Raw genomic sequence first — 14,611 nt, forward strand, 5'->3', positions numbered from 1 at the left:
TAAACTCTAGTGGGAACCACACCATTTCCTGCCGGCTGATCGAGGAGTCAGCATCAGGCTGTGCATTCAGCGTATGCTGTGAGTTGATGCAAACCTTCAGCTGTCAGCCATGATCAGAAAAAACAGTGGTCCCTGCTGCAGCTTCAAAGCCAGTCGGTACCTGGGGGCCTCTTGCTGAAAGCATCTTTTCTCTGCAAGCCCTCTGCCACCACGTGCTGGGGAGTAACTCTGGCAAGCTGCTCTGATCTGGGCCAATCCCCTTCTTTGGGCCCCAGAATGGTAAAGGACTGACATTAAGGAGAGGAGGGAAACCTCACCGTAAAGGTTGGACACGGAGACAAGCCACAGCGACATCCTGAACAGCAAACTGTGCAAACAGAGGTCCAACGTCTGATCCCCCACGACTCCTGGGTAGGTTGGAAACACGGAGAAATCAGTGTCCAGCTTTGAAAGCTACATGGCATGTTTATCTTGAACAGGTCATATAAATTCAACAAGTCTACATGCACTTTCCAAAGGCTTTTGACGACACAATTCTCACACTGTAGTAGTAGTAGGTGACAGGGAACTACTCTAAGCACGCATCTTCATGCTTCCCTGGTTTGTCCATCTCTTCTTCCAACTTCTATGTCCAGCCCCACATTCCCTTCCTTCCACCCCACCTCGCCTCCCCAGATCTCAGCCACAGGACTCCTATATCCTGGGCTCTCCGCCTTGTGTCCTCCCCTTGAAAGCACTTCCCTACTCCCTACTTTTGCTCCTTACAGGGAATAAAGGCAAAAATTTGGAGCTGCCACCTCCAATGGTCCCAATTATGGACCAGCTCCCCCTCAGCAACTGCCTGAGAGTGGACCCCAGCTCAGAGCACAGGCCGTCCTGGCAGCTCTCCTTGCCCCGAAGAAGGGGCTCCAGGACCCCAAAGCGAGACAGACACCCCACCAAGCACTCCCCGCCCAGCAGCTCATCGCGGCAAATGGTGGCCTAGCTGCCGCCAGGGTTGCTGCTGGGGCCTGCCCGGTGGGGCTAACCAGGACGCAGGGGCTTTACCGGCTGCCAACAAGCCTGGGCCAAGAGGGGCGGCCTGGTACAGGCGATACCCTGCCTGTAATGCCCTGACCCTGGCGGGCGAGGGCGGCTCCGCAGGGCAGAAACCCCGGGGCCAAAACCAGGCCCTCCTGAAGGCGCCTTCCCTCCTCCCCCTGGAAGATCACCCACCGAGGCGCAGGAGTGGGGCGAGAGATGATGCTGGAAACCAGCCTGGTATATGACTCAGATAACCATCTTTTATTTGTTTTTTTCATTGCTGTTTTTGTTTTTGTTTTGTTTTTTTCTTTAAAAGTGGTATGTTAACATCAGGTCTTTTTCTACATTTTCAGAGCTCTGTACAGGTCTTAAAAGGAAATAAGCAATGCTTAATGTACAAAGTAAAAACAGAAAACTAGAAAAATCTGAATAAAATGGAGCAAGTTGCTGTCAGGGATACAGTACAAATTAGTAATTAGACGTCATCTGAAGTGCAATACCACTGCAGTAAGGATGAGTTAAGGAATGAAATAAAAATACTCTATTTTAAACAAACAGTATATATATATATTTTTATATGTATATATTTTACAGATAGTAGACCCAGTGATATCTGTAGAATTGTAAAAACATATTTACAAATAACTTTTTTTTTTTTAACATTACATATACATCAGCACCATAGTAAGAAAGAAAAAAAAAAAAACCCAACCCCAAATCTAGTAAAATCTACCTCTCTAGTACTTGGTCCCAGTACGGAGTATTTGGAGGAAGCTTTACAACGGCAACAGAGACTCAACCTTCATCACCATTTATTCCCCAAAGCCCGGATCTCCCTGATGCACATGGATTTGCACTTGGCCGCCGCACGGTGGTTGTGTGTTTCTAACCTCCCATTCCCCAGCTCGGCACTGGCAGGCGACCCCTGGTCCCTCCCACTCGAGAAAGGGGTGCAGTGCTGTCCCCAGCACCATCCCCAGCGCCGTGGGCTCGCCGGCCCCTCGTCCTGGCACGCCTCTGTCGCCCAGGTGCCACACCAGCTCGAGGCTCCCGCAGCCCCTCCTCCCTGCGGGGTACCTTCTCTCACTGTCTGCCTCTCCCTTCCGCCCAGGCTAGCCCGGCCAAGAGCCACCTACCCGCACGACCGCCTGCAAGCGTTGGCCGGTGCTCTCTCACGGAATTAGGGCCCAACCCGGCTCCTGCTGAAGCAGCGGACAGGCAAAGCCCTATCGTATTCAGTGGGAGCTGGAATAAGCCCTTGCGCTGTGTTTTAAAAAGGCGTTAGCTGAAAGAGATGGAACTAAAGCATTTTTTAAAAATTTAGCAGTCAGGGCAAGCTGGATTGATGGCTCACCCTGACCAGCTAGTCCATGTTAAAAATGCCACTTGTCCTGCCTACACTACAGCATTTAAAACAGCTACTTCCCCTCGCCTAGCTAAGCCCTGTATGGGGTTACTGCACCAAAGGGAACCATAACAGGCCGCTGAGATTGTTCCAGGCCCGTCCGGCTCCCACTCCTTATGGTGATGCATATCCATGCTCCGCGGGGAAAGGCAGGGCTGGAGAACGGAGGTGCCAAAAGCCCCCCAGCTCCCGCGGATGCCAGCAGCTGAGCACCTCGCACCGCCGGGCCCGAGGAGAGCAGCGCACAAGGAGGCAATCGGGTAGTTGGTACGGGTGGTTGTAACGCTAGAGACGCTTTCGCCGCGGAGCACGTTTTCTGACTCACAGAGGCCTGCGTTAGGCAGAAGTTCCCAAAGGTTCTGGCCTGTGGATCACATTAACATTTTTTATGCAGTGCTATATAACCTGACAAGCAGCTCTCATCTGAAAACTCCAGAAAGGGGACAGGTTTCAGAGGACAGCTCACCGCGGCCTCAGCCTGCAGCTTCAGAAGCACTGCTTTAGACATTCAGAATGGCTGGCGCCTCGGTATTGTGCAGGACATACCCCAATTTCATCACAGTGCTGCTCAGCACTGGTCCACACAGTGGAGAGAGCAATCTGCCACTGTTACCTAAAAGCTTATTTGGGCAAACCCCACCTTTCTAGTAATTACAGCCATTATTTTACCCATTCATGAAGGATCTTTACGATAGTCCTTCGTTGGTTCCTGCTCTTCAGATACTGCAGTGAATTTTATTCCAGCAAACCAGAGAGATTAGACCAAATGGCTGTTTAAAACTGAAGATCAGGTTGCATGTGACATCACATCAAGAGCCCCAACACCCCAGGGTAACACTACTTGCCAAACTTGCACTTTTCGAGAGAGGAGAAACTAATTCTGTGTGCCAAACCCTCCCCGTACGCTTCCTTGTGCCTGTTCTCTCCTCTCCTCTCCTGCCTTGCCCCTTTGCAGCGGTTGTCGCTCACCTGACAAAAAGCGCAGCCAGCCCACCCTGCTTGACACTGGTAGACGGGAGGGGATGGATGTGAAGGGAAAACATCCTGCGGAGGAAGGAGGGAGAGGGACCTGCTGAGGACCTAGGCCGATGTCTCCGGGTACCTCTTAGCCCTTCACCACCGTTCCCAGCTGCTGTTCTGCACCCCGGGGCAGCCCATCCACGCCCAAGAGCTCTGACAGGGCAGCGCTGCTGCAAGTCCCAAGGGGGCTGAACAGCTCATGGAGTTAACTCGCCCTCCCAGGCCGGCTCCAGCAGCAGGCCTGTCATCAAACCGTCCTCACCGCCCTGCCAAATTTATGTTCTCCTACGCTTTTATGGGATTTTTATCGCTCTGCAGTGAAAACGGTGACCTCCCTTGGACTGTTTAGGTTTGTCTCGTGTGTTCTGCACGTTCCCTCGTGACAGCCCAGAGCTGGCCCGGCGGGCCTGGCCGTGGCTCACCAAGACCTGCTCACCCCCGGGGTTAAGCCCCTGTCTGACCAGGGCCTGTGCAACTGCCCATGGCCGTCTTTAGACTTTGCTCCCAGCCGTTTTCATCTGCTCCCCTGGAAGTTGCGGTGTTTACAGTTACACGAGGTGGGAGATACCGGGCCTGCCCATACCACTGCGCAACAAAGCCTCGTTTCAGTGGGGAAAGAACACATTTCCCCAACCAGAGGCATCCACTGGCTTTTCCAGTTTCCCGCCCTGCCCACCCTGCCCGCAGCGGGTGCTGCCACGCGACAGAGGTGGCTCAGTGGAAGTCTTGGGATGCCGATGTTTTCATCGTCCCCTGAATCTTCCACAGTTGGCTACAGATCAGCTCAGTTTGCACGATTAAAAACAAAAGGAAACAAAATAACCCCAAACCAAACCAATTCAAACAAAAAAACCCAATCCAAGGATGGGGAGAACATCCAGCTCTCTAGTTTCTTTTTTCAAACGTAACAACCAAAGCTCCAGACTATACAAGCCCATTCACTGGGGGTTTCCAAACAACTCATCAAGTTCTTGTATCCACTCATCCCCTGGTCCGCTCTTAATGATGGAGTCCACAAGGTCTGCGCCCTCCGCTAAACTGGAGAAAGACCCCCCTGCTCCTTCATTGCTGTAGTTGTAAGATATGTCCTGAGTGGGATTCCTCTCGTAGGCCTGGCCTTGGCTGCTCTGAGCAAAGCCACCACCTGGCATTTGCTGTGTCGGGGGCTGACTGAAGCCAGGCATCGTGGGCACCCCTTGGCTTATTGCAGGCATCACCATTGGCCTGGCCTGGCTGGCTCCTTGTTGCCCAGGCAGTGGTTGCAGCAACTGTCTTCCCATCGCTGGGTTCAGGGCTCTTACTGTTGCACTCGTGTCCACAACTGTCTGATTAAGCCCCTGTGGGAAATGTTGCTTGGACAGCCGTGGCTGCCCAGACTGCAGTGGGTACGTTGTGCCATTGTTGAAGGGCCCCATTTCACTGCTAGTCCTTCCAGGTATGGCTTGCAAGCCTCGCTGCTGCCAGTTCTGTGTTCCTTGGGGGATGGTCCCCATCAGGTTTTGAAGTCGTGGGGCTTGTGGCCGGGGTAAGACCTGACCCACGGGTCCTTTCATCTGCTGCTGATGCTGGGGAAGAGCAGAGTTTACCAGCATGCTCTGACCAAAACTGCCGACCATTCCCACCGCTTGTCCCGCGGCAGGCTGCTGCCTCGTTCCCTGGCCCGCGTTGTGTGCCATGTTCATGCCGCTTTGGTTTGGGTGCTGCAACATTTGGCTCATCCCTGTGCTCATGCTGTACATTCCCGGCTGGCTGGCGGAGGCGTTGCTGTAGGGAGCCATGCCCATGTCTGACTGGCCCGCGGTCGTGGGCAGTGTGCTCGGGCTCTGGGAGGGCCCCAGCGCCATCATGCTGGCATTCTGGGCCATCATTCGGGATGTCCGCATGCTCTGGAGCGCCGCTTGGTTTCTCACAGCTGCCATATCCTGGGGAGAACCTACACCAAAAGGGGAAGAAGGTAATTAAAAAACCCACAACCCTGTAAATGGCAATTAACACGTCTTTGCATAAGAAAGAATCTGCAGGAGCCTTCTGCGTCACCGTCACCGTAGGATTTCAGGCTGCTCCGCATTCTGAGTGAATAGATCACTGTTTCACGTGAAGGCTAGCAGAGAGCTAGGTTACCCATCCCTGGGACACGGGCCTGCTGCCCAGTGTCAGCGGCACTGCAGAGATTATGTGCTCCCCAGCTCACTCTGGCTGCGGCCTCTGTCCCAACCTGCCAAGTCCCCTCTCCTCGAAGGTGAGAGTCAACACAGCTCAAGTGCCACCCTAAAGAGGAATCGCTGATCGCGTTACACAGTCAATTGTGAAGTGGGACGCTGTTTAGCAGAGAATACCATCGATGCAGATGAGCAGTCTAATTTCCCTTAAGGCCTGAAATGAGGCTGGCAAGGTTAAAAGGCCAACGATTTACTCGCTAAGTAATTCTCAATTATGGCAATTTTGGGATGTGTACCCAAAGGGATTCATGGCTTCATATTCTTGAGGAATTGAGGCAACGCGACTGCATGCGTGATGCACGATTACAGCCACAGTTGCCTCCCTGATAATAACCTACTCGGGTACCATAGCTAGAGCCAGAGAAGCTGCATGGCTAAAATAGTCCTGCGTTTCTCCTACTCCACTAGGATCAGAGATCAAATTTTTAAGCAGTGACCTGGGAGTCAAAGTTCCCTTTCAAAAGTAAATCTGAGTCTTTCTTTTTGCGCATTTTTTTTTTGCCCCAGGACCAGTGACAACGTGCACCCTCCTCCATGAAAAAAATGAGTCCCTAAGACTTCAAAGCTGCATACGCGCTGTGATTGAGTAGCACTCTTCTTCTTCAGATAAGCCTCATTCAGCTTCTAGCAAACAAATGAGGAAGCTTCCACTGGTCTTCTTCAATGGCAGCAAGGCAGCTGAACTGCAGTTTGCCATTTGAAGCTCTCTCTTAAATATCTCCATTGTCTTTCAAAAGTAAGCCTTGAAAATGGAAATGTCAGGCTCAGAAGGCCAATCAATTTTTTAATAGCTCAGGAGGCATAAATGAATGGATTTTCTATATCATTGTTACTGATTAAGTCTATGGAAAGAAGAAAAATAGTTTTTTGTGGACGTTTAAAGCAGGGAGAGTGTATTAGTGAATCAATATTATAAGCACATTTTACTCCACCTTAGGCCAGTGATGGGAAACCAGAAAATCCTAACCTTGTTAAATTCCACACCGCAGCAGATAACTGAACCATGCCTGCATCTTTCTTTCAGGGCTGGGGGGAGCTATCGATTTCTGGGAAGCCAATATGCTTCTGTATTTACTATCTTTATTTAAAAACAATTACCAGAGCTCTGATTATGCCACGGGTTCACTGCAGCTTTGAGTCGCTACCATACCGAACTAAATACAATACTCCACAGGTGAAGCTCTGAAAGTACAAGGCTCACAATTACTCCCGGCTCAAACATTATTAAATGCAAGATGTGAATCTAAAATGGTTGCTTGAAGCGTCATGAACTGCACAACAAAATCTGAATGTTCTTAAGTCAGCCCCTATCTGTTGTCCCTTGGTGGCAGACAACGCACCTGAACACCCGTGGAGAACACAGACTAGCGGGCCCTGTTCCTTGCACAGGCCGGGCTTCCCTGAGGAACGGATGTGAACAAAGGAAGTGTCACTTCTTAGTTCTGCACGTCATGCAGAGGATGGCTGCATCCCCTTTCTCCTGCAGCGGGATAAGCTTCTGGAGGACGCTTTTAGCTCCAACATATAGATAAACGAAACGTTTTGTAGCATGAAGAGAGACCATCTGGATCTCACTCCAACAGGGCAAATGGCAGCTTTTACTTTATCCATGCTATCAAACCATTTTCTTAATGATTGGCACTGGGGTACCCTTGATTTTTCTTCATTTAGACCACCTCCTCCTTCCATGATGAGAAGCAGTTTCTTTTTACAATGTCTCCAGCACTGTAGTTCTTAAGATACAGATAATGTTTAAAACGTACTTAATGCACCTTTAGCTATTTTTTAATTAAAAATGGCAGTTGAAAACCTCCAAAGGAGTCACTACCAGCAAGTGGTTCACATGCTACTTTTGTTAACTACCGTGCTTGGCATAAGAGACAGGGGGTCAGACAAGGAGTAGTTAAAAGAGAGATGCAACAGATTTTAAGATTTTGGGCCACCTTCTGGTCTCATTTACACATAACCTACTGCACTGGATTACATTCTTCTGACTAAATAGGAAAAATGGTGAAATATTTATATTTAAATTAGCTCATTTATGAAAATTAATTCCTTGCTCTGTCAGATTAGCCTAAACTCTCTTCTCCATTTCTTTTAAATAATACATATGAAGGCAAGGTTTCAAAGAAGCATTAATGCAGAAAGATTTTACATGTGCATCTCAATGTATGGCAGTGCACATACATACATTTTGATTTTGCAAATGATTTGTTGGGGGAAAAAAATAATTTCATACAGAATTCATGCTGCCAAAGAGAAAAATGAGAAGGCGATTAGAAGGAGCCACCCTGCTATATACCAGCAGAAGATCTGGCTGCCTCTTCACTTCCTGGGTACGAGGACTGCAATACACCTGCCTCCCTCGCTTTCTGTTGCAGCTCCATGACACTGTCATGAATATACAGCGCAAGTGCACATTTGCTTCATGTCTATTTAGAATCCAGGCTTAGTGAAGCCATTCAGCTGATGCTTTGCACCTAAAAAGCTCAGAATGAACTTCTTTTCCTACAGCAAAATGATTGCGCTTACATTCTTCAGTTATCTGCGAGTACATTGAGATACTGCTTGCTTTTTTTGAGATCATTAAAAAATCTCCATTTACATCTCAGATATTTCACTGTGTTTCCCCCACCTGACATTTATCAGTCACCTCTCCAGATAAGGATGACCTCTCTGAAATTCTCTGCTCATCAAATTAGATAAAGTGGGGAACGAAGAGTGGTAAAACCAAGATACAGCGAGAGATGCTAGACGGTAAAAAAAAAAAGCATAATGAGAGTGGAGGCAAACAAGATAAATCCAGAGAATCCAGATGTCAAAGAGGCAAAACAAATGTCAAATAAAAAATGCAGCTTTTGCTGTGGGGAGCAGAAAGGAAATTAGAAACTTAACTAAATACACAAACCTGGGCATTTCCCTTTGGTAAAATATGCGGTATGGGCAAGTGTGCAACAGCCTGTCTTTCTCTTCTGGCACACTGCTTAAACCCTGGTCTTCACAGAACACATGAACTTTCACATGCCCGTTACAGGGGCACACATTGACTCCAACGTAGGAAAAAGAATTTGACTTTTACCTTGGAACTGATTGACCTGTTGCACTGGATATGGGCTCCGTTGTTGCTGCAGATGCTGCCGAGGCAAATGTGACTGCTGCTGCAACTGCTGAAAATGAATGAGGGAAAGAAAGCAGAAGAGAAAAAGATGATTAATTAATTAGTGAGCTGAGAAAGGGGCTGGTGGCATAAGTACTGCAACAGAACTGCAGCGTTTCTTATCTAGCAAGCTGTTCTGGAGAGACAAGCGGAGTCATTTGAAGAGTCCTCCTGAGAGCACTTGGGCTACTCAGCACACAGACTCCTTTTGGTTCAAAAAGGAACAAGCACTGAGGCTAACATCATCTCTCCTTACTTACAACCACTTCATCTCGACCTCTACAGTGCAAACTTAACTGTCTTCAGGCTGAAAGGAGAGGGAGGGGTGTGAAATAACTTTGCTCACCTTGGTCTAAGGGCAACGCATCCTTTCCTTCCTCCAGCCCTGCCAAGGTCTAGAGGCCTGTGTTCCTGGGACAAGACCTGCCTCCACCTCTGCACCCAAACCACTCAGCTGCAAGGAGTTCTGCATCCTGACCTGAGAACCGTGGCCTAGGACCGCTCCTGAGCCAAACCAGGAACGGCCACTAAGGCACATTTCCCCTTGCGCTTCAGTGAATGATATCCGGGGAGCAGGTGATTGCAAAATGCCTCCCTCCCTTGATCTAGCCCACACTGCTCCTCCGGGGTTATTTTCTATGAATACTCATGCATCTAAAACAGAATCAAGGGCTGATTATACAAACAGAGACTGTGTTTACCAGAGCTTTCAAAGCCTAGGGTATACTCAACTACGCACTTACTAAAAGGACATGTCTTGGTGCTTCATCTGCAGCTGTACAAATACTATGTCCAAAACCAAGGATGTATAACAAAGAGAACGGCAAAGATGGGAAAGAAGCAAGTACTAAACCCTGTGTTAATAAACACGTGTTGCAAACTATCAAAAAGATAAAGGGAACCTTGTTAGGCACAGAACACCCAACAGCTAGGAGCCCGAGGACCGTGACTTCATCACTTTTCATCTATGCCAGCACACCTGGCAGCCTCAGCCTCGTGGTTTTTCAACACTTTTAGGTCTTGCCTTCAGCAGCCCAGTCAGTGACTGGCTCTTGGGTTTATGCACTTGAATTGGCCTAATCCATGATGGGGCAACATTACTGCATCCTCACTCTTCCACGCTTGTTCACCCCTGAACCAATTCAGGCATCTTTACCCTGAATATATCTAGGAGCATCCTTCCTGTTCATTAGGGGTGAATTTTTCTGTTTCTCAGGAAAAGAGAGGGGAAGGCTATCAGTATTTCTGTGGTTATACAACATGCACAAGTTCTAACGCAAATTAAGCAGACCCTAGGTCTTAAACTGTATTTCCCCAGCAAGAGAGGTGAGCCAAGCTTAAAGCAATTACTGACCTGTCAGAACACCAGCTAGGTAACGTTAGGGGACTGCGAGTTTAAATTTGGGCATGAGCTTACAGGAACTGAACAGTGTGACTTTCTACTGACTTTCTCCTGGGTTGCTTTTAAACTACAGCCGAATTAGACATCATCTCTCAGACTGGGTAATTTAACATCCGTATTGCAAAGCCTGAGAGCTCCAGAAGCCAGGTGACAGGCTCCAACACAGCAGTTCCTCACTGCCACTGCGAGTGGTGCTTTTACTGTTCTCCCACTTCAGCCCCTGGTTTCCCCCTTGTTGCTGCATCTCCCTTGTGCTAACATAATTGCTCATACTGGTATGGGATAAACCAGATTAAGGAATTGATCTGGGTAAATACTAACTCTTTTTCTTTACTAGGTTACTTTTAACCCACGTCAATACTTTGTCCCAGATCACTGCATGGCTGTCCATAGCTTTTGCCAGTGCAAGATCACAGTCTGAGGCAGGGGAGAGGACCAGGAACTGTAACTGTACCAGAGTCTGCTTCTGCCAGAGTAAATGCAGCCTGAGACACCAGGTTAAGAGCTAACTTTTCAGTGTCTAAAATCCCATGTGACTGTCAAGCCCACTGGTGGGAACATAGGTGATATTTGCCAAGCTAACGTTAAGACCGAGGCAAATGCCTTTTGTTTTGATAACCATTGCTGAAATACGACAGGAGCTACAGAGAGAGAATTACCAGATACAGAAGGAAGGGTGGGTGTTGCACTGTCTCCAGCGCTTATGCTCTCACACCGGCGTGCACTGCGGTGCCCGAGGCAAACAGATACTGTACCTGTTCTGCCAGGATCTGCTGCTGCTGCTGCTGCTGCTGCTGCTGCTGCTGCTGCCTTTGCTCCCTTAGAAACTGTTGCTTCTGCTGCTCTATCACGTGGAGCTGGGCTCTCTGCTCAATCAGCATCTGCTTCATGATGGCCGCTTGAGGCTGGTTTCCCAGGAAGGGACCCCCAGAGCTCGTCCCTGTGACCACACTGCTGGAGCCCGGCGGGACGGAAGGCTGCATAGGCCCCGTGGTCCGAGACAATCCCACTTGATGCTGCTCCTGCGCAAAGAGAGACAGAAAGCCTCGTTACTCAGGGTGCTCCCTGGGCAAGAGGAACTACAGCTCATTAGCAAGAAGCGTGGAGCCTGTGGGTGAAGACTGGAGCTTGTAGAAAGTAAGAGTCCTCAGAAAGATGCTCCTGGCTTGTGACCAAGCCACGGGCTGTTCCCCACAGGGAGTAGGTGGCAGGTTCCTCTTCTCTCCTGGAGTTCAAAGCCCCCCCAGATAAAGCAAGAATACTTTACAATTCATTAACAAAGAAGTTGTGTATTTTTTTTTCATTCAGGATATGTAACTTCAGAGTAATGTATTTTTCAAACTTTTTCTCCATCATCATGGAGACAAGAAATGTATTTTCTCTCCATTTCCCTTTCTCCATAACAGCAGTTTCACAGAGTCACCTGGATTGAGGAGCCGAGATTTTAGGTGCACACAACCAACAGCGGGAGCTGGCAGCATTAATTCCCCCTATAGTGCACCAGAATTTCAGGACTTAACCACATAATGTGTTTATTTAAGATTTCCATTCCGCAGCAATGGACCAAAAGCACGTTTCTGAAAGGAAGCGGGGCGCCTGACGCCACAGACACCTTCTCCTAACCCCACCCTGCTTTATGTTTCTAATCCAATTTTCCACTTTTTAGTGCTGGGAAGACGAAGAAGGGAGGCCGGGGGTAAATCTGAAAACCTCCTCTCTGTGCCAGCCCTGTCCCTGGCGCCAGCCGGGGGCTGCGAGGGGTCCGGGGACCCCCGCGGCCAGCAGCACCACACTGCTCTCCCGTGTCGGGCCAGCTCCCCAGGGCTGCCGCCCTGCCGCTGGTGGGGCCGGGGAGGCTGAGGGAGGCTGAAGGAAGGTGAGGGAAGGTGAGGGAAGCTGAGGGAAGCTGAGGGAAGCTGAGGGAGGCTGAGGGAAGCTGAGGGAAGCTGAGGGAGGCTGAGGGAAGGTGAGGAAAGCTGAGGGAGGCTGAGGGAGGCTGAGGGAAGCTGAGGGAGGCTGAGGGAAGCTGAGGGAGGCTGAGGGAAGGTGAGGAAAGCTGAGGGAGGCTGAGGGAAGCTGAGGGAAGCTGAGGGGAGGTGCGGGAAGCTGAGGGAAGCTGAGGGAGGCTGAGGGAAGCTGAGGGAAGGTGAGGGAAGCCGAGGGAGGCTGAGGGAGGCTGAGGGAAGCTGAGGGGAGGTGAGGGAAGCTGAGGGAAGCTGAGGGAGGCTGAGGGAAGCTGAGGGAAGCTGAGGGGAGGTGCGGGAAGCTGAGGGAAGCTGAGGGAGGCTGAGGGAAGCTGAGGGAGGCTGAGGGAAGCTGAGGGAAGCTGAGGGGAGGTGCGGGAAGCTGAGGGAAGCTGAGGGAGGCTGAGGGAAGCTGAGGGAAGGTGAGGGAAGCCGAGGGAGGCTGAGGGAGGCTGAGGGAAGCTGAGGGGAGGTGAGGGAAGCTGAGGGAAGCTGAGGGAGGCTGAGGGAGGCTGAGGGAAGCTGAGGGAGGCTGAGGGAAGCCGAGGGAGGCTGAGGGAAGCCGAGGGAGGCTGAGGGAGGCTGAGGGAAGCTGAGGGAGGCTGAGGGAAGCTGAGGGAGGCTGAGGGAGGCTGAGGGAAGCTGAGGGAAGCTGAGGGAAGCTGAGGGAGGCTGAGGGAGGCTGAGGGAAGCTGAGGGAAACTGAGGGAGGCTGAGGGAAGCTGAGGGAAGCTGAGGGAAGCTGAGGGAGGTGGAGGCCGCAGCCACCGGCGCCGCCGCCCGCCGGCAGGTGTCGCTGCCCGCCCACGGCCCGGCCCGGCCCGTGGCGAGGGGAGCACCGGCCCCCGGAGCGGGACCGGCCTCTTCCCGGTGCGGGCGAGGGGTGGCCGGGGAGCGGCGGGACAACCCCTCCCACCACCACCGCGGGCAGCAACGGCGTGGGACGCCGGGGACTCTTCAGCGGCGCCCAGAGCTTCGTGCGTGTTCAAATCAGCCCCCTCGGGGCTGTGGCGGAGCGGTGGGTTCCTCCGACCCGCCCCCGGCCCGTGGGGCAGCGCTGTAAGACGAGGCTCTCCCGCTGCCAGGGGAAAACGAAGCTTTCAACAACCTAGTGCCTCCCTACAGCACTACAGGGGCTTTGCTTGAAAACAGATGGCCAGCTAGGGCCGTATTTAAAGAAAAAAAAAAAAACCAAACGCGATTTTGGGGTTTGATTACAAAGCAGGAGGTGTAGCACTGTCGCCCCAAATCCTTATTCCGGGTACTCCCTGGTGTAAAACAGCTTGAGGATTTTCTCTTCCCTCCCACCCACATTCCCGTGACAGTCCCTGCCAGGCAGCAGCGCTGCTCTGTGTCCCAGCCGAGCAGCCGCGGCGGGGCCTGGCCTCGGGTCACGCTCGCAGCCCACGCCCGGCCAGCGTGGGAGCCCCACGGCCAGCGCCCTGCTCAGCCCCGCCTGGGCACTGCCATGGAGCCCCGCCACCGGGCAGCCGGCCCTCACCGTCCCCCACTGCGGCCTGGTGAGGGGGAGGTGGGTAACGCTGGGGTAAGCTCCGCCTGGCCTCCAGTAAGGCCAAAAACCACGTTTCTCCGCGGGGCAGGACCACCTTTTAGCAACTACTAGGAAAGCCACTAGCATGTACCGGCTTGGGGTGATAGCAGCACTCTTCACCTCTGTCGGCCTAAGTAAGCCAGAGCAAGCCCTGCCCAGTGTGGGACCAGCCTTAACTTGATTGTTAAAACCTCTTTAATTGTCTTTTAGCGATGGGTACTCATTCAAAAACACTGACTCGATGGAAAGGACCTATATCGCTTTAGGATCCTTCGTGCAAAGCATGCCAGGGTGAGGTTCAATTTAATCTGCTTCATTGACGGTTTGAGTTATGTCAATTACTGTGTGATTGGGAATATATACAAAAGTAATCTTATGACACCCATCCCAACCCCGTCAACGAAAGGGTTAAAATCAATGCTTGAGTGTAGCTTGGGAAATTAGGATCAGCCTTTCTGCATGAAGGTCAGGTTTTCAAGGACCCTTCTGAGGAAATAACAAGAAAATACAATTTGTCCGCATCTCTACTTTGCACAGATATTCCCTGAAGGGCCCTCTGCTGAAAGGCAGCTCTCCAATATTTAGGTTCTTTCTCTTTTTAACATCTGCCCTGGTTTGAAAGTGCCCTCCCCGCTCCTCTTCCCACTTCTCCCCCGGTCCCATCTCCTGCTGCACTTTCCAACCCGTCCCAGCATGGTTCCCTGCAGCACGGCCAGGGCAGAAGAGGGCTGCAGCAGTTGCTGGGGCTTCCCCCAGCCGGGGTCGGGGACAGCACCCACTAACCATCCCTCAGCTGCTCTTGCACCGCATCCCCCCCTGCCACTGAGCTCCCGCTTTCTTTGCTTTGGGGGACACACAGCCATCAGCTG

At 51.3% G+C, this 14,611-nt stretch overlaps 1 protein-coding gene across 2 annotated transcripts in view; it reads right to left on the bottom strand.

Moving 5' to 3' along the window:
- Positions 1-1,258: 1,258 nt before the first annotated feature.
- The window catches only part of MAML3 (mastermind like transcriptional coactivator 3), a 250,320-nt gene continuing 236,967 nt past the window's right edge, over positions 1,259-14,611 (bottom strand). The window contains exons 3-5 of one of the 2 annotated variants that reach the window (XM_074867347.1): positions 10,982-11,248; positions 8,747-8,831; positions 1,259-5,381 (exon numbers count right to left, since the gene is read on the bottom strand). In XM_074867347.1, the coding sequence (XP_074723448.1) occupies positions 4,387-5,381; positions 8,747-8,831; positions 10,982-11,248 (1,347 nt within the window). In that variant the 3' untranslated portion in view covers positions 1,259-4,386. Of the gene's footprint in view, positions 5,382-8,746; positions 8,835-10,981; positions 11,249-14,611 lie in introns of both variants that reach the window. The other variant, XM_074867346.1, reaches the window with a different exon arrangement.

This window comes from Strix uralensis, chromosome 4, assembly GCF_047716275.1.
Source record: "Strix uralensis isolate ZFMK-TIS-50842 chromosome 4, bStrUra1, whole genome shotgun sequence".
Lineage (NCBI taxonomy): Eukaryota > Metazoa > Chordata > Aves > Strigiformes > Strigidae > Strix > Strix uralensis.